Source organism: Anomaloglossus baeobatrachus, chromosome 3 (assembly GCF_048569485.1).
Source record: "Anomaloglossus baeobatrachus isolate aAnoBae1 chromosome 3, aAnoBae1.hap1, whole genome shotgun sequence".
NCBI lineage: Eukaryota > Metazoa > Chordata > Amphibia > Anura > Aromobatidae > Anomaloglossus > Anomaloglossus baeobatrachus.
In genome coordinates, this window is record NC_134355.1 from 454529636 (window position 1) to 454552557 (window position 22922).

The window sequence follows — 22922 nt, forward strand, 5'->3', positions numbered from 1 at the left end:
TGCACTGCCAGCAGAGAAGCAGGACCTATCGTGACGTCAAAATAGCCATGTGACCAGTCACGTGGCTATTATCTCATTGGCTACAGACTGGTCACATGACTATGACACGTCATGTAGGACCTGCGAGTGCATCTCTCCGGTACACGGTGCACATATGTGTATCGCCGTGTACCGGCGACATGCTCTAGCACACGGTCGACTCCCCGTTCCGTTAGGGACCGGCTGACACAGCCGGTCATTAACGGAGATCACCGTTGCCATAGCAACGCAGTTAGCGGTGACGTCACCGCTAACCGCGGCTCCGGGAGCACCGTTGCTATGGTAACGCGTCTGTCAGCGTTACCGCTGTTACCGCTAGCAGCCAGCAGTGATCACTCACGGAGTGAAGGCTGCACGCTGCTTCCCGATTGTAGTGAGCATTGTAGTTAGGATGGAGGTTCCCCAGCCCCAAGTGATGCCCCTCACTACAATCGTCACTACTACTACACTAGAAAGAAAGAAGACAGAAGAGCAGGATCGTGGAGGGCTGACAGGGGTAATAAAGATGGAGTCTCTAATGTGTCTGTGTATTTATTTCTATTAAAGTATTTTTTTTCTGTGTGGTGTCTTTTTTTAACCCTTTATTGGAGATTCTTAATGGCCGGGTCAAACGTGCCTGACATTAAGAATCTCTGGCTTAATACTGGCTGGTAAAACAAAGCCAGTATTAACTCATGATTACCCAACAAGCCACCCGGCTCCAGGGCTGTTGGAAGAGTTGGATACAGCGCCAGATGATGGCGCTTCTATGAGAGCGCCATTTTCTGGGACGGCTGCGGACTGAAATCCGCAGCAGAGGCGCCCACAAACCTCGGGCTAACCTGTGCTGCGGATTCCAATCCCCAGCTGCCTAGTTGTACCCGGCTGGACACAAAAATAGGGCGAAGCCCACGTCATTTGTTTTTTAATTATTTCATGAAATAAGTGAAATAATTAAAAAAAACGGGCTTCCCTATATTTTTGGTTCCCAGCCGGGTACAAATAGGCAACTGGGGGTTGGAGGCAGCCCGTGGCTGCCAGCTGTACCTGGCTAGCATACAAAAATATGGCGAAGCCCACGTCATTTTTTTGGTGGGCAAAAAACTTCTGCATGCAGTCCTGGATGGAGTATGCTGAGCCTTGTAGTTCTGCAGCTGCTGTCTGCTCTTCTCCATACAGACAGACAGCAGCTGCAGAACTACAAGGCTCAGCATACTCCATCCAGGACTGTATGCAGAAGTTTTTTGCCCCCTGAAAAAATTATGTGGCTTCGCCATATTTTTGTATGCTAGCCAGGTACAGCAGGCAGGTACGGCTGCCCCCAACCCCCAGTTGCCTATTTGTACCCGGCTGGGAACCAAAAATAAAGGGAAGCCCTTTTTTTATTATTTCATGAATTTCATGAAATAATTAGAAAACAAATGACGTAGGCTTTGCCCCATTTTTGTGTCCAGCCAGGTACAACTAGGCAGCTGGGGATTGGAATCCGCAGCACAGGTTGGCCTGAGCTTTCTGGGCCCCACTGCTGCGATTTGCAGTCTGCAGCCGCCTCAGAAAATGGCATTTTCATAGAAGCGCCATCTTCTGGCGCTGTATCCAACTCTTCCAGCACCTGCCTGCTATACCTGGCTAGCATACAAAAATATGGCGAAGCTCACGTCCTTTTTTTGTAGCTTTTTGGCAAAAAAAAAAAAAAATGCTTCCCTGGATTTTCCATTGCCAGTGAAGGTAACACCAAGCAGTGGGGGTTAGCAGCCAGTAGCTGCTTGGATTACCCTTAGCTAGCAATACAAAAAATGCAGTGGGAGCTAACATATATTTTTTTTAATTATTTATTTAAATAACTAAAAATAAAATGGGCTTCCCTGTATTTTGATTGCTGGACATCACAGTGCTGTAAAAATAAATCTTTAAAAAAATGACGTAGCGCTCCGCGGTATTTTTGATTCTCAGCGCAGATAAAGCAGACAGCTATGGGTTGCCACCCCCATCTGCCTGCCGTTACCTTGGTTGGCAATCAAAATACAGGGAAGCCCATTAATTTTTTCTATTTAAAAAATAGTTAAAAAAAAAAAATTACGTTGGGTCCCCCCATTTTTGATAGCCAGCTAGGGTAAAGCAGACGGCTGTAGCCTGAAAACCACAGCTGGCAGCTTTACCGTGGTTGGGGATCCAATGTGGAGGTCCCCTCAGGCTCTTTTTTATAATTATTTTATAAATATTAATAATTACACAATAAAAGTAGGGGACCCCCCAAATTGGATCACCAGCCAAGGTAAAGCGGACAGCTGTGGTCTGGTATTCTCAGGGTGGGAAGGTCCATAGTTATTGGGCCTTCACAGCCTAAAAATAGCAGGCCGCAGGCACCCCAGACGTGGCGCATCCACTAGATGCGCCAATCCTGGCGCTTCACCCCAGCTCATCCCGTGCCCTGGTGCAGTGGCAAACGGGGTAATAAATCGGGTTGATACTAGCTGTAAAGTCACCTGAGATCAAGCCCAGCAGTTTGTGATGTCATGGCGTCTATTAGATACCCAACATCATAAACTGTCAGTACTAACAAAAACAAAAAATCGACAAAAGAAATTTATTTGAAAAAACAGTCCCCAAAACATTTCCTCTTTCACCAATTTATTGTAAGAAAAAAAATAAAGGGGTCCCACGACGACTCTGGACCGTCTAGAATATGGGGGGGGAGACACTCAGGGAACGTATCCCCCATTTTCTAGGAGTGCGGACCCTTCATGTGAGGAGTGTGGGTGCAATGAATCTGCACTCACTCTCCCCGGGTCCACAGCAGCAGAGTCCATGTCGTAATGGTTGCTACCAAAGCTGCAATGCCCTGCTCATGAGGTAAGGGCATGCCTAATCAGGAGAACTACTGTAGAGGAAGCTCTGCTCACTGGTATATAGGTGCTCAGAGGTAATAATAGATAAAATTAGTGAGTAACCTCGGCACTCTATATCTCCCAGACTAAGTCAGTAAGTCACAACGGATAGTAATGCAAAATCACTCTTTATTGGTCCGTATTAAGAAAATTTTTTTTTCATAAGCATATATGTTTTTGTCCAAAACAAGTTACAAATGACGTTTCGGCCTGAGCCTTCGTCAGATTGGACTTATCTGCATGTAATCATGAAAAATGACAATAATCAGTATCACATAAGAGTGAGAGAACAATAACATAAACTCGAACAATGTAGAGGTACAATTGGGATGCAGCAAAAAAATTGCAACACAGCAAGAAATGAAACACATGATACAAATGTCATAATACAGTACAAGGACAATATAGTAATGACAAATATGGGGTCAGAGTAGACTTAGACAGCTCTGGTACGAAAGAGATGTCAATCATAAAGTAACATGTGCAGTAGGTGTAGAGCTACACTATGCATGGCAGAGCTAATGGGTAGACCGACCATAGAAAAAGTAGAGAAAAAGTGGAGAAAAAGTGGAGAATAAGTGGAACATAAGAGGAGAAAAAGTGGAGAAAAAGTGGAGAAATAAGTGGAGAAAAAGTGGAGAAAAAGTGGAGAAAAAGTGGAGAAAAAGTGGAGAAAAAGTGGAGATTAAGAGGAGAAAAAGTGGAGAAAAAAGTGGAGAAAAAGTGGAGAAAAAGTGGAGCATAAGTGGAGAAAAAGTGGAGAAAAAGTGGAGCATAAGAGGAGAAAAAGTGGAGAAAAAAGTGGAGAAAAAGTGGAGAAAAAGTGGAGAATAAGAGGAGAAAAAGTGGAGAAAAAGTGGAGAAAAAGTGGAGAATAAGAGGAGAAAAAGTGGAGAATAAGTGGAGAAAAAAATGGAGAAAAAGTGGAGAAAAAGTGGAGAAAAAGTGGAGCATAAGAGGAGAAAAAGTGGAGAAAAAGTGGAGAAAAAGTGGAGCATAAGAGGAGAAAAAGTGGAGAAAAAAGTGGAGAAAAAGTGGAGAAAAAGTGGAGCATAAGAGGAGAAAAAGTGGAGAAAAAGTGGAGAAAAAGTGGAGCATAAGAGGAGAAAAAGTGGAGAAAAAGTGGAGAAAAAGTGGAGAAAAAGTGGAGCATAAGAGGAGAAAAAGTGGAGAAAAAGTGGAGAAAAAAGTGGAGAAAAAGTGGAGAAAAAGTGGAGAAAAAGTGGAGAAAAAGTGGAGATTAAGAGGAGAAAAAGTGGAGAAAAAGTGGAGAAAAAGTGGAGCATAAGAGGAGAAAAAGTGGAGAAAAAAGTGGAGAAAACGTGGAGAAAAAGTGGAGAAAAAGTGGAGAAAAAGTGGAGCATAAGAGGAGAAAAAGTGGAGAAAAAGTGGAGAAAAAAGTGGAGAAAAAGTGGAGTAAAAGTGGAGAAAAAATGGAGAAAAAGTGGAGAAAAAGTGGAGATTAAGAGGAGAAAAAGTGGAGAAAAAGTGGAGAAAAAGTGGAGCATAAGAGGAGAAAAAGTGGAGAAAAAAGTGGAGAAAACGTGGAGAAAACGTGGAGAAAAAGTGGAGAAAAAGTGGAGAAAGTGGAGAAAAAAATGGAGAAAAAGTGGAGAAAAAGTGGAGAAAAAGTGGAGAATAAGAGGAGAAAAAGTGGAGAAAAAGTGGAGAAAAAGTGGAGAATAAGAGGAGAAAAAGTGGAGAATAAGTGGAGAAAAAAATGGAGAAAAAGTGGAGAAAAAGTGGAGAGAAAGTGGAGAAAAAAATGGAGAAAAAGTGGAACACCCTTTGGTACCTTTCATGTGGCACTAAGGGGTGCTTAGCTTTGTATTTAGCCAAAAAAATGAAAAAAAAATGACATAGGGTTCCCCCTAGTTTTGTAGCCAGCTAGGGTAAAGCAGACGGCTGCAGCCTGCAGACCACAGCTGGCAACCTCACCTTGGCTGGTAATCCAAAACTGAGGGCACCCCACGCTGTTATTTTAAATTAAATAAATAATTAAAAAAAAAAACCACGTAGGGGTCCCCCAAAATTGGATCACCAGCCAAGGTAAAGCAGACAGCTGGGGCCTGATATTCTCAGACTAGGGAGGTCCATGGTTATTGGAATCTCCCCAGCCTAAAAATAGCAGGCCGCAGCCGCCCCAGAAGTGGCGCATCCATTAGATGCGCCAATCCTGGTGCTTCGCCCCAGCTCATCCCGCGCCCTGGTGCGGTGGCAAACGGGGTAATATTTGGGGTTAATACCAGATGTGTAATGTCACCTGGCATCAAGCCCTGGGGTTGGTGAGGTCAGGCGTCTATCAGATACCCGACATCACCAACCCAGTCAGTAATAAAAAAAAATACACGACAAACACATTTTTATTTGAAAAAACACTCCCCAAAACATTCCCTCTTTAACCAATTTATTAGATTGAAAAACAAATCCAGGTCTGGTGTAATCCAAGGGGTTGCCATGACGATCCACACTGTCCCAGTCAATGAAGAGCAGGATGTTCCCCATTGGCTGGGAGAGCAGTGCAGTGACCTGAGCTAACATCAATGGGTCAGCCCAGGTCACTGCAGGGGATGACAAGTGCTGCTGTCAGTGAGGTACATTACCTGCGCTGATCTCCAGCACACTGACAGCCCCTGTCACTGAGGTCAATGACCGGCGCCTTCACATCAAGTATCGCGAGAGGTCCGTGACGTCACCGCCAGTGTCAGTCTCGGGTCGGAAGCGAGAGGTGATGTGACAAGCGGCGGCCATGGAGGACAGTGACAGCGCTGAGGTCGGGATGGCGGGACTTCATCACCGCAGGTAAGCCGAGCGAGCGAGCGAGCGAGCGAGCGGGCGGGCGGGCGGGCGGGCGGGGGGGGGGGGGTGGATGTGTGTGTGTGTGTGTGTGTGTTTGTGTATGTGTATGTATGTGTACATGCCGCGGGCAGGAGGGGGTGGAGCGAGCTGAGCGGGAAAGTGTGGGCTTCCTGCACGTAACTAAGATAAACATCGGGTTACTAACCAAAGCGCTTTGCTTGGATACCCGATGTTTATCTTGGTTACCAGCTTGTGGCAGGCTGCCAGCGATGGCTCCTGCTCACTGTAGCTGTAAAAAGCCCTGCTTTTTGCTGCTAGAACCGTTCTCGAACGTATCTAGAACTATCGAGCTTTTAGCAAAAAGCTCGAGTTCTAGTTCGATCTCGAACAGCCCAAAAATCACTCGAGCCGCGAACTGGAGAACCACGAACCACGAACCGCGCTCAACTCTACTCGCCACGTCACGGCAAATCTCATTTGAGGCAGTCCTACACTAACAAAGGAGGACAAAGGAGTTTTAAAGGTGAAAAAAGTTAAAAGATAATTTTTATTGAGATAAATATATTAAAAAAATAGAATTTTACATTTCCATATGACACAACAATAATATAGTTATAAATAGAAAATGGATCCAGTAAAAAGAGGTAGTACAGTGGGTGAACAGGCAAAAGTGACCTGATATGCGCCCTATATCAGGTGACCTAAAAATAATCGCCGGATAAATGGCTAACAATGAAGGTCAGAAGTAATACCTTAGGCGCCTGGTACACAAAGCCTGCGGGTGGAAGCGATGGGTAGGCAAGCGTTGATAACCGTTTGCCTATCCATCGCTTCCACCCGCAGGCTTTGTGTACCAGGCGCCTAAGGTATTACTTCTGACCTTCATTGTTAGCCGTTTATCTGGCGATTATTTTTAGGTCACCTGATATAGGGCGCATATCAGGTCACTTTTGCCTGTTCACCCACTGTATTACCTCTTTTTACTGGATCCATTTTCTATTTATAACTATATTATTATTGTGTCAAATGGAAATGTAAAATTCTATTTTTTTAATATATTTATCTCAATAAAAATTATCTTTTAACTTTTTTCACCTTTAAAACTCCTTTGTCCTCCTTTGTTTCCATGATTATTGGTGTGGTATGGGTTCAACACCTTTCATTGCATTGTCGTTGACCCTGTCTTGCTACTTAATGTGCCGCAGGTTTCTTTGCTTAGTCCTTGTCTGTCTCTATCTCTTTCCCCATCTGTCTCTTTCCCCGTCTGTCTCTTTCCCCATCTGTCTCTTTTCTCTGTCTGTCTTCATCTGTCTCTTTCATCATGTCTCTTTCCCCGTCTGTCTCTTTCCCTGGTCTGGCTCTTTCCCCGGTCTGTCTCTTTCCCCATCTGTCTCTTTCCCCATCTGTCTCTTTCCCCGTCTGTCTCTTTCACCGTCTGTCTCTTTCACCGTCTGTCTCTTTCACCGTCTGTCTCTTTCCCTGTCTTTCCCTGTCTGTTTTTGTCTGTCTCTCTGTCTGTCTCTTTCCCTGTCTTTTTCTTTCCAGGTCTGTCTCTTTCCAGGTTTGTCTCTTTCCATGTCTGTCTCTTTCCATGTCTGTCTCTTTCCAGGTCTGTCTCTTTCCAGGTCTGTATCTTTCCAGGTCTGTCTCCTTACCCATCTGTCTCTTTCCACGTCTGCCTCTTTGCCCGTCTTTCCCTGTCTGTCTGTCTCTCTGTCTGTCTCTTTCCCCATCTGTCTCTTTCCCTGTCTGTCTCTTTCCCCGTCTGTCTCTTTCCAGGTGTGTCTCTTTCCAGGTTTGTCTCTTTCCAGGTTTGTCTCTTTCCATGTCTGTCTCTTTCCAGGTCTGTCTCTTTCCAGGTCTGTCTCTTTCCAGGTCTTTTCCTGTCTTTCTTTGTCTGTCTCTGTCTCTTTTGCTGTCTGTCTCTTTCCCGGTCTGTCTCTTTCTCCGTCCGTCTCTTTCTCTGTCTGTCTTTTTCTCCGTCTGTCTCTTTCCCGTCTGTCTCTTTCCCCATCTGTCTCTTTCCCCGTCTGTCTCTTTCTGAGTCTGTCTTTGTCTGTCTCGCTGTCTCTTTCCTTGACTGTCTCTGTCAATCTCTTTCCCTGTCTGCCTCTGTCTGTCTCTTTTCCCATGTGTCTTTCTGTGTGTCTGTCTGGCTTTTTTTTACCCTATCTGTCTCTGTTTGTCTCTGTCTCTTTCCCTGTCTGCCTCTTTCTCTGTCTGTGCCTGTCTGTCTGTCTCTGTCTGTCTGTCTCTCAGTCTATGTCTATCTGTGTCTGTCTCTCCACTGACATCTTATAACCTCACACATAAGCTTCTTATACTATGAATGTCCTTTGCTCCTATAGCAAAAATCACAGCTCCTATTAATAGCCTGTAGCTCACAGCTCCATTCACTTTAATGTAGGCATGTTTTTAGAGAGGAACTGTAAAGCGCGTGGTTAAATTTTCTTGTCAAAATATAGTCTATGACATTCTCTGAGTCACATGAGGTGTCTGTGGAAAATGTTGTGATTGTAAATGCGACGGTGCGGATTCCTTTAGCAGACATACACACACACACACACACACACACACATACATACACACATACACAAAGCTTTATATATTAGATATAATAGATCTAGACTTGACAATGTACTTTTGGTTTTAGGTTGCAGCAGCAAGGACTGTATGGCTCTAATCTCTGCCTATATGACTTTAATCCAAACCTATCCTTCTTCCAGCTGCTAGCTCTACAGTATATGCTGGTAACAGCTGTAGTAATAAGTAGAGATGAGCGAACTGGTCCCGGTTCGGCTCGAGGCCGGTTCGCCGAACGGGGTCCCGTTCGAGTTCGGTTCGTCGAACGTTCGACGAACCGAACTCGAACGTATAGGCTATAATGGGAGGCAATCACAAACACATAAAAATGCATTATAAATGTACACAAACAGTTAATAAACATTGCCATAACACTTACCGGTCCTCGCGATCCCTTCTGCACTCTGTCTCCTGCCGCTATTCCATCCGATGATCGCTGAATCCTCCCGGTGACCGGCACTGCCAGCAGAGATGCAGGACCTATCGTGACGTCAAAATAGCCATGTGACCAGTCACATGGCTATTATCTCATTGGCTACAGACTGGTCACATGACTATGACACGTCATGTAGGACCTGCGAGTGCATCTCTCCGGTACACGGTGCACATATGTGTATCGCCGTGTAACGGCGACATGCTCTAGCACACGGTCGACTCCCCGTTCCGTTAGGGACCGGCTGACACAGCCGGTCATTAACGGAGATCACCGTTGCCATAGCAACGCAGTTAGCGGTGACGTCACCGCTAACCGCGGCTCCGAGAGCACCGTTGCTATGGTAACGCGTCTGTCAGCGTTACCGCTAGCAGCCAGCACTGATCACTCACTGAGTGAAGGCTGCACGCTGCTTCCCGATTGTAGTGATCATTGTAGTGAGGATGGAGGTTCCCCAGCCCCAAGTGATGAGCTGGTGAATCTCATCCTCACTACAATCATCACTACTACAACACTAGAAAGAAAGAAGACAGAAGAGCAGGATCGTGGAGGGCTGACAGGGGGTAATAAAGATGGAGTCTCTAATGTGTCTGTGTATTTATTTCTATTAAAGTATTTTTTCTCTGTGTGGTGTCTTTTTTTTAACCCTTTATTGGAGATTCTTAATGGCCGGGTCAAACGTGCCTGACATTAAGAATCTCTGGCTTAATACTGGCTGGTAAAACAAAGCCAGTATTAACTCATGATTACCCAACAAGCCACCCGGCTCCAGGGCTGTTGGAAGAGTTGGATACAGCGCCAGATGATGGCGCTTCTATGAGAGCGCCATTTTCTGGGACGGCTGCGGACTGAAAGCCGCAGCAGAGGCGCCCACAAACCTCGGGCTAACCTGTGCTGCGGATTCCAATCCCCAGCTGCCTAGTTGTACCCGGCTGGACACAAAAATGGGGCGAAGCCCACGTCATTTGTTTTTTAATTATTTCATGAAATAAGTGAAATAATTAAAAAAAACGGGCTTCCCTATATTTTTGGTTCCCAGCCGGGTACAAATAGGCAACTGGGGGTTGGAGGCAGCCCGTGGCTGCCAGCTGTACCTGGCTAGCATACAAAAATATGGCGAAGCCCACGTCATTTTTTTGGTGGGCAAAAAACTTCTGCATACAGTCCTGGATGGAGTATGCTGAGCCTTGTAGTTTTGCAGCTGCTGTCTGCTCTTCTCCATACAGACAGACAGCAGCTGCAGAACTACAAGGCTCAGCATACTCCATCCAGGACTGTATGCAGAAGTTTTTTGCCCCCTGAAAAAATTATGTGGGCTTCGCCATATTTTTGTATGCTAGCCAGGTACAGCAGGCAGGTACGCCTGCCCCCAACCCCCAGTTGCCTATTTGTACCCGGCTGGGAACCAAAAATAAAGGGAAGCCCTTTTTTTATTATTTCATGAATTTCATGAAATAATTAGAAAACAAATGACGTGGGCTTTGCCCCATTTTTGTGTCCAGCCAGGTACAACTAGGCAGCTGGGGATTGGAATCCGCACCACAGGTTGGCCTGAGCTTTCTGGGCCCCACTGCTGCGAATTGCAGTCTGCAGCCGCCTCAGAAAATGGCATTTTCATAGAAGCGCCATCTTCTGGCGCTGTATCCAACTCTTCCAGCACCTGCCTGCTATACCTGGCTAGCATACAAAAATATGGCGAAGCTCACGTCCTTTTTTTGTAGTTTTTTGGCAAAAAAAATAAAAAATGCTTCCCTGGATTTTCCATTGCCAGTGAAGGTAACACCAAGCAGTGGGGGTTAGCAGCCAGTAGCTGCTTGGATTACCCTTAGCTAGCAATACAAAAAATGCAGCGGGAGCCCATATATATTTTTTTTAATTATTTATTTAAATAACTAAAAATAAAATGGGCTTCCCTGTATTTTGATTGCTGGACATCACAGTGCTGTAAAAATAAATCTTTAAAAAAATGACGTAGCGCTCCGCGGTATTTTTGATTCTCAGCGCAGATAAAGCAGACAGCTATGGGTTGCCACCCCCATCTGCCTGCCGTTACCTTGGTTGGCAATCAAAATACAGGGAAGCCCATTAAATTTTTCTATTTAAAAAATAGTTAAAAAAAAAAAATGACGTTGGGTCCCCCCATTTTTGATAGCCAGCTAGGGTAAAGCAGACGGCTGTAGCCTGAAAACCACAGCTGGCAGCTTTACCGTGGTTGGGGATCCAATGTGGAGGTCCCCTCAGGCTCTTTTTTATAATTATTTTATAAATATTAATAATTACACAAAAAAAGTAGGGTCCCCTCCAAATTGGATCACCAGCCAAGGTAAAGCGGACAGCTGTGGTCTGGTATTCTTAGGGTGGGAAGGTCCATAGTTATTGGGCCTTCACAGCCTAAAAATAGCAGGCCGCAGGCACCCCAGACGTGGCGCATCCACTAGATGTGCCAATCCTGGCACTTCACCCCAGCTCATCCCGTGCCCTGGTGCAGTGGCAAACGGGGTAATAAATCGGGTTGATACTAGCTGTAAAGTCACCTGAGATCAAGCCCAGCAGTTTGTGATGTCATGGCGTCTATTAGATACCCAACATCATAAACTGTCAGTACTAACAAAAACAAAAAATCGACAAAAGAAATTTATTTGAAAAAACAGTCCCCAAAACATTTCCTCTTTCACCAATTTATTGTAAGAAAAAAAATAAAGGGGTCCCACGACGACTCTGGACCGTCTAGAATATGGGGGGGAGACACTCAGGGAACGTATCCCCCATTTTCTAGGAGTGCGGACCCTTCATGTGAGGAGTGTGGGTGCAATGAATCTGCACTCACTCTCCCCGGGTCCACAGCAGCAGAGTCCATGTCGTAATGGTTGCTACCAAAGCTGCAATGCCCTGCTCATGAGGTAAGGGCATGCCTAATCAGGAGAACTACTGTAGAGGAAGCTCTGCTCACTGGTATATAGGTGCTCAGAGGTAATAATAGATAAAATTAGTGAGTAACCTCGGCACTCTAAATCTCCCAGACTAAGTCAGTAAGTCACAATGGATAGTAATGCAAAATCACTCTTTATTGGTCCGTATTAAGAACATTTTTTTTTCATAAGCATATATGTTTTTGTCCAAAACAAGTTACAAATGACGTTTCGGCCTGAGCCTTCGTCAGATTGGACTTATCTGCATGTAATCATGAAAAATGACAATAATCAGTATCACATAAGAGTGAGAGAACAATAACATAAACTCGAACAATGTAGAGGTACAATTGGGATGCAGCAAAAAAATTGCAACAAAGCAAGAAATGAAACACATGATACAAATGTCATAATACAGTACAAGGACAAAATTGTAATGACAAATATGGGGTCAGAGTAGACTTAGACAGCTCTGGTACGAAAGAGATGTCAATCATAAAGTAACATGTGCAGTAGGTGTAGAGCTACAGTATGCATGGCAGAGCTAATGGGTAGACCGACCATAGAAAAAGAACGGAGAAAAAGTGGAGAAAAAGTGGGGAAAAAGTGGAGAAAAAGTGGAGAAAAAAATGGAGAAAAAGTGGATAAAAAGTGGATAAAAAGTGGATAAAAAGTGGAGAAAAAAATGGAGAAAAAGTGGAGAAAAAGTGGAGAATAAATGGAGAAAAAGTGGAGAAAAAGTGGAGAAAAAAATGGAGAAAAAGTGGAGTAAAAGTGGAGAATAAATGGAGAAAAAGTGGAGAAAAAGTGGAGAAAAAGTGGAGAAAAAGTGGAGAATAAGTGGAGAATAAGTGGAGAAAAAAATGGAGAAAAAGTGAAGAAAAAGTGGAGAATAAGTGGAGAAAAAGTGGAGAAAAAGTGGAGAAAAAGTGGGGAAAAAGTGGAGAAAAAGTGGAGAAAAAGTGGAGAAAAAAATGGAGAAAAAGTGGAGAAAAAGTGGAGAAAAAGTGGAGAAAAAGTGGAGAAAAAGTGGAGAAGAAATGGAGAAAAAGTGGAGAAAAAATGGAGAAAAAGTGGAGAAAAAGTAGAGAATAAGTGGAGAAAAAGTGGAGAAAAAGTGGAGAAAAAGTGGAGAAAAAGTGGAGAAAAAGTGGAGAAAAAATGGAGAAAGAAGTGGAGAAAAAGTGGAGAAAAAGTGGAGAAAAAGTGGAGAAAAAATGGAGAAAGAGTGGAGAAAAAGTGGAGAAAAAGTGGAGAAAAAGTGGAGAATAAGTGGAGAATAAGTGGAGAAAAAGTGGAGAAAAAGTGGAGAAAAAGTGGAGAAAAAATGGAGAAAAAGTGGAGAAAAAAATGGAGAAAAAGTGGAGAAAAAGTGGAGAAAAAAATGGAGAAAAAGTGGAGAAAAAGTGGAGAAAAAAATGGAGAAAAAGTGGAGAATAAGTGGAGAAAAAAGTGGAGAAAAAGTGGGGAAAAAGTGGAGAAAAAGTGGAGAAAAAAATGGAGAAAAAGTGGAGAAAAAGTGGAGAAAAAAAATGGAGAAAAAGTGGAGAATAAGTGGAGAAAAAAGTGGAGAAAAAGTGGAGAAAAAGTGGGGAAAAAGTGGAGAAAAAGTGGAGAAAAAAATGGAAAAAGTGGAGAAAAAGTGGAGAAAAAGTGGAGAAAAAGTGGAGAATAAATGGAGAAAAAGTGGAGAAAAAAATGGAGAAAAAGTGGAGAAAAAGTGGAGAATAAATGGAGAAAAAGTGGAGAAAAAGTGGAGAAAAAGTAGAGAATAAGTGGAGAAAAAGTGGAGAAAAAGTGGAGAAAAAGTGGAGAAAAAGTGGAGCACCCTTTGGTGCCTTTCATGTGGCACTAAGGGGTGCTTAGCTTTGTATTTTGCCAAAAAAATGAAAAAAAAAAATGACGTAGGGTTCCCCCTAGTTTTGTAGCCAGCTAGGGTAAAGCAGACGGCTGCAGCCTGCAGACCACAGCTGGCAACCTCACCTTGGCTGGTAATCCAAAACTGAGGGCACCCCACGCTGTTATTTTAAATTAAATAAATAATTTAAAAAAAAAAACACGTAGGGGTCCCCCAAAATTGGATCACCAGCCAAGGTAAAGCAGACAGCTTGGGTCTGATATTCTCAGACTAGGGAGGTCCATGGTTATTGGACTCTCCCAAGCCTAAAAATAGCAGGCCGCAGCCGCCCCAGAAGTGGCGCATCCATTAGATGCGCCAATCCTGGTGCTTCGCCCCAGCTCATCCCGCGCCCTGGTGCGGTGGCAAACGGGGTAATATATGGGGTTAATACCAGATGTGTAATGTCACCTGGCATCAAGCCCTGGGGTTGGTGAGGTCAGGCGTCTATCAGATACCCGACATCACCAACCCAGTCAGTAATAAAAAAAAATAGACGACAAACACATTTTTATTTGAAAAAACACTCCCCAAAACATTCCCTCTTTAACCAATTTATTAGAATGAAAAACAAATCCAGGTCTGCTGTAATCCAAGGGGTTGCCATGACGATCCACACTGTCCCAGTCAATGAAGAGCAGGATGTTCCCCATTGGCTGGGAGAGCAATGCAGTGACCTGAGCTAACATCAATGGGTCAGCCCAGGTCACTGCAGGGCATGACAAGTGCTGCTGTCAGCGAGGTACATTACCTGCGCTGATCTCCAGCACACTGACAGCCCCTGTCACTGAGTTCAGTGACCGGCGCCTTCACAGCCAAATATCGCAAGAGGTCCGTGACGTCACCGCTAGTCAGTCTCGGGTCGGAAGCGAGAGGTGATGTGACAAGCGGCGGCCATGGAGGACAGTGACAGCGCTGAGGTCGGGATGGCGGGACTTCATCACCGCAGGTAAGCCGAGCGGGGGGGGTGTGTGTGTGTGTGTGTGTGTGTGTGTGTGTGTGTGTATGTATGTATGTGTACGTGTGCGTGTGTATATGTGTACATGCCGCGGGCAGGAGGGGGCGGAGCGAGCTGAGCGAGAAGTGTGGGCTTCCTGCACGTAACTAAGATAAACATCGGGTTACTAACCAAAGCGCTTTGCTTGGATACCCGATGTTTATCTTGGTTACCAGCTTGTGGCAGGCTGCCAGCGATGGCTCCTGCACACTGTAGCTGTAAAAAGCCCTGCTTTTTGCTGCTAGAACCGTTCTCGAACGTATCTAGAACTATCGAGCTTTAGCAAAAAGCTCGAGTTCTAGTTCGATCTAGAACACCCCCAAAAATCACTCGAGCCCCGAACTGGAGAACCTCGAACCGCGAACCGCGCTCAACTCTAGTAATAAGCAATAGAATAAATGTAGCCCTCACAAAGGACTTTTGGTTTTAGGGTGCAACAACATGGACTATAAAGCACTAATCCTTGTTTATATGCCTCTAATTCTCATCTCTACCTCCTACAATTGCTATACCTACACTGTTTTCAGGGTTGAGTGAGCTGAGCGTTGTGTCACCGAGTCTTATATAGACCAGATAACACGTTGCAACTGGCCAATCACACTAATGCCAGTAGCCAACATACAGTTAGGTCCAGAAATATTTGGACAGTGACACAATTTTCGTGAGTTGGGCTCTGCATGCCACCACATTGGATTTGAAATGAAACCTCTACAACAGAATTCAAGTGCAGATTGTAACGTTTAATTTGAAGGTTTGAACAAAAATATATGATAGAAATTGTAGGAATTGTACACATTTCTTTACAAACACTCCACATTTTAGGAGGTCAAAAGTAATTGGACAAATAAACCAAACCCAAACAAAATATTTTTATTTTCAATATTTTGTTGCGAATCCTTTGGAGGCAATCACTGCCTTAAGTCTGGAACCCATGGACATCACCAAACGCTGGGTTTCCTCCTTCTTAATGCTTTGCCAGGCCTTTACAGCTGCAGCCTTCAGGTCTTGCTTGTTTGTGGGTCTTTCTGTCTTAAGTCTGGATTTGAGCAAGTGAAATGTATGCTCAATTGGGTTAAGATCTGGTGATTGACTTGGCCATTGCAGAATGTTCCACTTTTTTGAACTCCTGGGTAGCTTTGGCTGTATGCTTGGGGTCATTGTCCATATGTACTATGAAGTGCCGTCCGATCAACTTTGCGGCATTTGGATGAATCTGGGCTGAAAGTATATCCCGGTACACTTCAGAATTCATCTGGCTACTCTTGTCTGCTGTTATGTCATCAATAAACACAAGTGACCCAGTGCCATTGAAAGCCATGCATGCGTTGCCTCCACCATGTTTTACAGAGGATGTGGTGTGCCTTGGATCATGTGCCGTTCCCTTTCTTCTCCAAACTTTTTTCTTCCCATCATTCTGGTACAGGTTGATCTTGGTCTCATCTGTCCATAGAATACTTTTCCAGAACTGAGCTGGCTTCATGAGGTGTTTTTCAGCAAATTTAACTCTGGCCTGTCTATTTTTGGAATTGATGAATGGTTTGCATCTAGATGTGAACTCTTTGTATTTACTTTCATGGAGTCTTCTCTTTACTGTTGACTTAGAGACAGATACACCTACTTCACTGAGAGTGTTCTGGACTTCAGTTGATGTTGTGAACGGGTTCTTCTTCACTAATAAAGTATGCGGCGATCATCCACCACTGTTATCATCCGTGGACGCCCAGGCCTTTTTGAGTTCCCAAGCTCACCAGTCAATTCCTTTTTTCTCAGAATGTACCCGACTGTTGATTTTGCTACTCCAGCATGTCTGCTATCTCTCTGATGGATTTTTTCATTTTTTTCAGCCTCAGGATGTTCTGCTTCACCTCAATTGAGAGTTCCTTAGACCGCATGTTGTCTGGTCACAGCAATAGCTTCCAAATGCAAAACCACACACCTGTAATCAACCCCAGACCTTTTAACTACTTCATTGACTACAGGTTAACGAGGGATTCGCCTTCAGAGTTAATTGCAGCCCTTAGAGTCCCTTGTCCAATTACTTTTGGTCCCTTGAAAAAGAGGAGGCTATGCATTACAGAGCTATGATTCCTAAACCCTTTCTCCGATTTGGATGTGAAAACTCTCATATTGCAGCTGGGAGTGTGCACTTTCAGCCCATATTATATATATAATTGTATTTCTGAACATGTTTTTGGAAACAGCTAAAATAACAAAACTTGTGTCACTGTCCAAATATTTCTGGACCTAACTGTAGGTATGGCATTACGGTATGTTTAGTGGCTCAATAATAACCCTAAAACATGTGGGGCAGGGACTTGAGCATAACTCTTGAACACATGGGATACTTAATCAAGTATCAAGCACACAAATGCTCAATGGAGTATCGAGCAGTGGTGAGCATGCTCGCCCATCACTGACTGCAACTGAATTTAACATAAGGAACAATGTTTTGGAATATTTAAGCAATAAACAGTTATTTATGCTAACTTCATCATTATGTTTTAATGATTTAAAAAAAAAAAAAAAAAAAACAAGAATAGATGTTACTGTTGTGGATGTTGCACCATACACTGATGTAGATTTAATGTAATATGCAGTAAACAGCCTGTATGTTACATATATACATTTATTATTATTTTACCTCTTTTGACAGTAGTTTCCACACAGGAGTGACCTTCACTGTAATTGTGTTGAGTCCACAGATCTGTCGTCTGCTCAAACAAAATACGAATAATAATTGTACAATAGCGGCATGACATAAATCTATAGTGTTATGTAATATTTTATGTTAGTGAAGCCTTATCACTGTAAAATGCAAAGTTATGTACTTTTCCAATATAATTTCAGTTTTGTTTCCTCTCAGTTGTAAATAGAACCTGTGTGTAAAATTTTGAAATGTAAAGGAAAGATATGGCTGCAATGGTGCTTTAATATAAATTCAATCGATACCCTTGGTGAAGAAATCTGCTGTTGTTCTTTAACCACCATTAGTTTTCTGCTAATTACAGTTCGGTGCACATGGCCTGGACTATACACTGAGTCTTTTCCTCCTGGTCTGTGATTCCCCAGTCCATCTGCCTCCAATCTGTAAATGGCTTGCCTCCTTTATTTAAAATCTCAGCAGTGACTGGAGGTAGGCGGAGGAGCTGGGTAATCACAGAAAGGGAGGAGAAGACTCAATGTACAGTCCAGCCCAGGTGCACCGCAATCCAATTAGCAGAAAACTTCAAATCAAGATTAAAGAAGAACAAAAAGAAGATTTCTTCATCAAAGCTAACAATTAAAGCAGTAATTCAACGTCATTACAGCCATGTTTTTACTTTACGTCACAAAATTATGCGGACAGGTTCGCTTTAAGAACCGCTTCTTGCTGTCAGTGATAGAAACTTTATCAATTATGCATGTGTATGATTTTTCACAGCAAAGCTCTTTTTACTAATGAGCCTTCTGCCTATATAAACAGTGCATGCTTCTATCCACTGAAATCAGATATACTGTATTTATAAATGACAGCAATTAATCCACTAAATTTTCATTTTACAGTAAATCAGCTTTAATAATAAAATATTTAAAAATTAGAATAACATCATTTCATAAGTCAGAAGAAAGGATAGGAGTGTTTATACCTGACTTCCTGTTCATCTTTGGTAAGACCAAAACTATATTTTGAGTGTATATCTGAACATGACAGGTCTTTTTCAAGGACACTAAAAAGAAAATATATTAGATTACGGATTTGATTGATAAAATACAATTTTGAAGTGGTTATCTAGGATTAGTAATGAGCAAACGTATGGATATTCGGGTTCACCAAAGCAGCAAGGGGAAAAAAAAAATCGGGTTCAGCAAGTGAACTTGACATCAAACAACAAACCTCATGCAAGTCAATGGAGACTAGATAATAAGGGCTGTAAAATGGTCGTAGTAAGCACTAGGGGGCTGCAAATAGAAGTTAAATGGTAGTAAGAGCAGGATAGTTATACATACCGTATTTCCCAGAGGATCACGCTGTAGTTAGATTCTCTTCCGGGCCGCTAATTAAAGTTCATCAATATTCACTACTTCCCCCACCCATCCTCTGTTCCAGTGTCTGTGATTGGTTGCAGACTGCGATACATGCCCCCTACCTTGTGTTCACGTCTGTGATTGGTTGCAATTAGTTTGTTGTATAGTAGTGTAAAAAGAAATTCCTTAATAATTAAGAAAAATATGTAGGTTCCTGCCATATTTTGATAGCCAGCACAGGTAAAATAACAGCTGCAGCCTCCACCTGTGAGCTTTACTGTGGCTGGATATCAAAATAAAGGCTGAAAAAAAGGCATAGGATGTCCCACATTTTTGACATCCAGCCATTTTAAAGCAGACAGAGGGGAGCTCGTATTATCAGGATGGGAGGAGCCATATATATTGCCTCCAAGCTTTAAAATATCAGCCTACAGATGCCTAGAAATGACACATCACATTAGATGTGCCAATCCTGGAGCTTTACCCAGCTCATCCCAATTGCCCTGATGCAGTGGCAATCGGGGTAATATGATGGGTTAATAAAAGCTGTGATTTGTCAACAAATTACAGCAGACATTAAGACCTAGATTAGTAATGGGGAGGGGTTCTATGAGACACCCCCATTTCTAATCCTGTAAGTGAAAAGAAATAAAATACAAACCCTGAAAAAATCCTTTATTTGAAATAAAACACACGCACCCTCTTTCACCTCTTTATTAACCCCAAAACACATTTGCGGATCAGACGTAATCCATATGAAATCCCAAGATGATCCTCAGCTCTGCTACATCTTGAACCTGCAGAAAGAGAAAACATGTCTGCTCTCTATAGGCTCTGGGAAACACAGACAACAGCATGGAGACAGGCTGTGAGCAGGTGACGTCACTCAGTTCAGCACAGGTCATCACACCCGGGCTCCTTCGCTGCTCTTAGTAAAAGTGCTGACGGATTTTCGGATTGCAGGTCACAGCCATGACCTACAATCTCAAAGTCCGGCCTCACTATTAATAAGAGCAGTGGTGTAGCCCTGATGTGACTTCTGATGAGCTGAGTGACTTCACCAGCCAACGGGAAACCTGGCTGTGAGCAGGAGATGTCACTCAGTTCAGTGAAGATCACACACAGGCTCCCTCGCTGCACTCAGTGAAAGTTGAAGCTGCTGCTAGACTGTTAAAATGTGGGTCACGGCCATGACCTGCAAACTGGCAGCACTTTCACTGAGAGCAATGGGGATGTCCTCCACTAAACTAAGTGATGTCATCTTCTCACAACTGAGTCCCATCACTGCTGTCAGTGTTTCCCAGAGCCTACAGAGAGCAGACATGTTTTCTCTCTCTTTAAGCTCCAGATGTAGCAGAGCTGAGGATCGTTGTGGACTTCATAATGATTACATCGGATGTGCATGGATGTTTTGAGGGTTAATAAAGGGGTGAAAGAGGGTGTGTTTATCTTATTTCAAATAAATTATTTTTTCAGTGTCTGTGTTTTATTTATTTTCACTAACAGAATTAGTAATGGGAGTGTTTCATAGATGCTTCCCATTACTAATCTAGGGCTTGATGGCAGCTATCATTTGTTGACAAATCATAACTTTCATTAACCCCTCATATCACCCCAATTTCCACTGCACTAGGGCAATCAGGATGAGCCAAGTAAAGTGCCAGAATTAGCACATATGATGTGATGTGCTAATTCTGGGCAACTACGGGCTGGTATTTTTAAGCTGGAGGGCCAAGATACATTGCTCCTTCCACAGTAATAATTACAGCCCCCACCTGTCTTCTTTACCATAAAAATGTGTGGAACCTACATCTTTTTTTCCCCTTCTATTTTGATATCCAGGCACAGTTAAGCTCACAGGTGGGGGCTGCAGCCTGCAGCTATTGTTTTACTAGCACTGGCTATCAAAATATGGTGGAAGCCTACATCATTTTTTTTAAAAAATATTTAATTTATTACTTTTTACACTACTATATAGCGAATTGATTGCAAACAATTACAGATGCGGACACAGGGTGGGGGCATGTAAAGCATTCTGCAACAAATCACAGACACTGGCACAGAGGGTGGGCAGGAGAAGCAATGAATATTGATGAACCTTAATTATCAGCCCAGAAGAGAGTCTGACTGCAGTGTGATCCTCTGGCATACACGGTATGTATAACTATCCTGCTCTTATAACCATTTAACTTCCATTTGCAACCCATGTAATTAAATATTTTATTTTTTTTTTACAGTGATTTCCCTGGCCAATCACAGCTATGTCTATACTTGGTATGGCTGCGATGGCTCCAGAAATGCCCATAGACTAAAAGCTTGCTGTTTGTCTGCACTGTAACATTTCAACAAGATTTACTCGCATGACAAACCGGAATAGTAACCGGATGTACATTCAAAAGTCTGTGTTTGGGGTTCAACACCAAACATAAAATGTTTGATACTGACCCCAAACTTTACAGTTCGGGTTCGCTCATCCCTATCCAGGACTTAATTTTTTTTTCTGAGTCTAAGCACTTATCGGCAGGTAGTTGCAAATGATATGCCTATTCTGCCATGTGATGATCTTTCCTCGCTCAGAGTGGTCATAGAGCACTCCGGTGATTATTCTCCTAGTTCAAGTGACATCATGTTGATAGAGCAGTTCCTTCGCTTCCTCTCTGCTCTGTTTACAGGGCGTCACTGCCGATATCATGTTGACTGACAGTTGTTTTCCTGCTGCATTAGGCTGAGCTAGCTGTCAATCAACATGACATCAGCAGTAACACCCCCTCAACAGATAAGAGTGAAAGAGAAAGAACTATTCTGTTTATGTGATGATAAAGGAAGTAGGAGAATCCCCTACAGAAGCAGTCGGTGACCGCTTTGAGTCAGGGTTGATCGTCACAGGGCGGAACAGACAAGTAGTCCCTGCTGATAATTGCTTAGTCCTATATGACAAAAAAATAAGTCCCACAGAAAGCCTTTAAATATCTTTCGTAATTCACTTACCCAATTTTTATAAACTTGCTTTCAGTGGGGATCCAGACATATCGTATTTTTTGCACTTGTATATATCTTACCTAATCATATGAATGAGAAAAGTCAGTAAGCAATTTATAAAAATAGTACTTTTATTATCTCAATTAAAACAGCATTACTCTATCGATGGCATTTATCCTATAAACCTGTATTCTTTTCTAAATTCACACATGTAAGGAGTAAAGAAACTGCGCTTGTATCATTTGGGATAGAGACTCCAAGAAATCATAGTTGGAGACTCAGAAGTTTAAACTCAGAAGCAAGCTTACCATAAAGCCAATGACACTTATGGTTCATTAGGTATACTCATTACTCACAGCAATATTCATTATGAACTTCATGCTGCAGCTTTACTGCTTCACATGTTATCAGGACAGCAAGCAGAATCTTCTCAAAGACTGCAGGACCACAGGTTTCTTCTCCTACCTCTTCTTCAATCATGACCTTCTTATTGTTACAGCTATGAATGAATGCCCTCCATTTCAATCATACTCTTTCACATCTTGTCCCAATGTGGTTACACATATTAAGGACCTCTCACTTCAGTCTCAGCCATGGCATTAATTACCCCAAAATATAATAATATCTTCTCACTAGAAAACATGCCACAATTATAGTGGCTATGTGAGAATGCTCGGGGCAATAGTTCTAGGTGAGGCACAGTTCTCATTCACCCTGACACCCGACAAGGAGGTTGCGGGCCTGGCTGCTTGAGAGGACTTGTGTGGTGCACATCATACCTTTTTGCAGGCTGATTGTCACAATCGCTTCTTGTCAACCAAGACCAATTCACAGTGAAGAAACAAACAAATGCCAACAGTTCTTAAACAGTAGCATTTTACTGAACAAATTCAACAGTTCTTTCAGGACCACTTTACACATGAGACAGTGGGCACACATTTTAAGCACAGTTACTGTACCAGAGTAGAAGAGTAGAAGATACCATTGAACTCCCTTCCTTCTTTGCATCCTAAACTGTTCTTTTCTCTAATGTTTCCAATCCTTCCACTGCTAGCCAGCTTAGCATCACAGTACCGTACACAAAAGTCATTTTAGTCCATTCACTGTTCCGCATCATCCCAGCAACAGGGACTAACAATTCTTTTGTATCAGCCGGCCAGGATTACATACTCATTTCCCATCCATTCCCATCTCGGCCCATTCCCACAGAGCTATAAGCTACAACGGGACTTATTCTAAACATCCTTTTAAGTACTCTTGCCAGAGGGGCCAGTTCTTGGCCAGAGTTAGATTTTGATGCTGACTTTACTTTGTCCATCCTGTTTCTCATATCTCACTATGTCACTAGGGTTTCAGTTGTTGTAGTTGCCACAAAACAAGCATTAAATGAGACTTTGGTGTTCTATATGACTTG

The 22922-nt window shown here is 43.0% G+C and overlaps 1 protein-coding gene across 1 annotated transcript in view; it reads right to left on the minus strand.

Annotated features, from left to right (window-relative positions):
- LOC142297271 (putative cation-transporting ATPase 13A5) overlaps window positions 1-22922 on the minus strand; it is a gene marked incomplete at its 5' end in the record, with an annotated part of 197502 nt that overhangs the window by 160314 nt on the left and 14266 nt on the right. The window contains 3 exons of the mRNA XM_075341526.1: window positions 17166-17235; window positions 18151-18231; window positions 21518-21588. Of these exons, the coding sequence (XP_075197641.1) occupies window positions 17166-17235; window positions 18151-18231; window positions 21518-21588 (222 nt within the window). The remainder of the gene's footprint in view (window positions 1-17165; window positions 17236-18150; window positions 18232-21517; window positions 21589-22922) is intronic.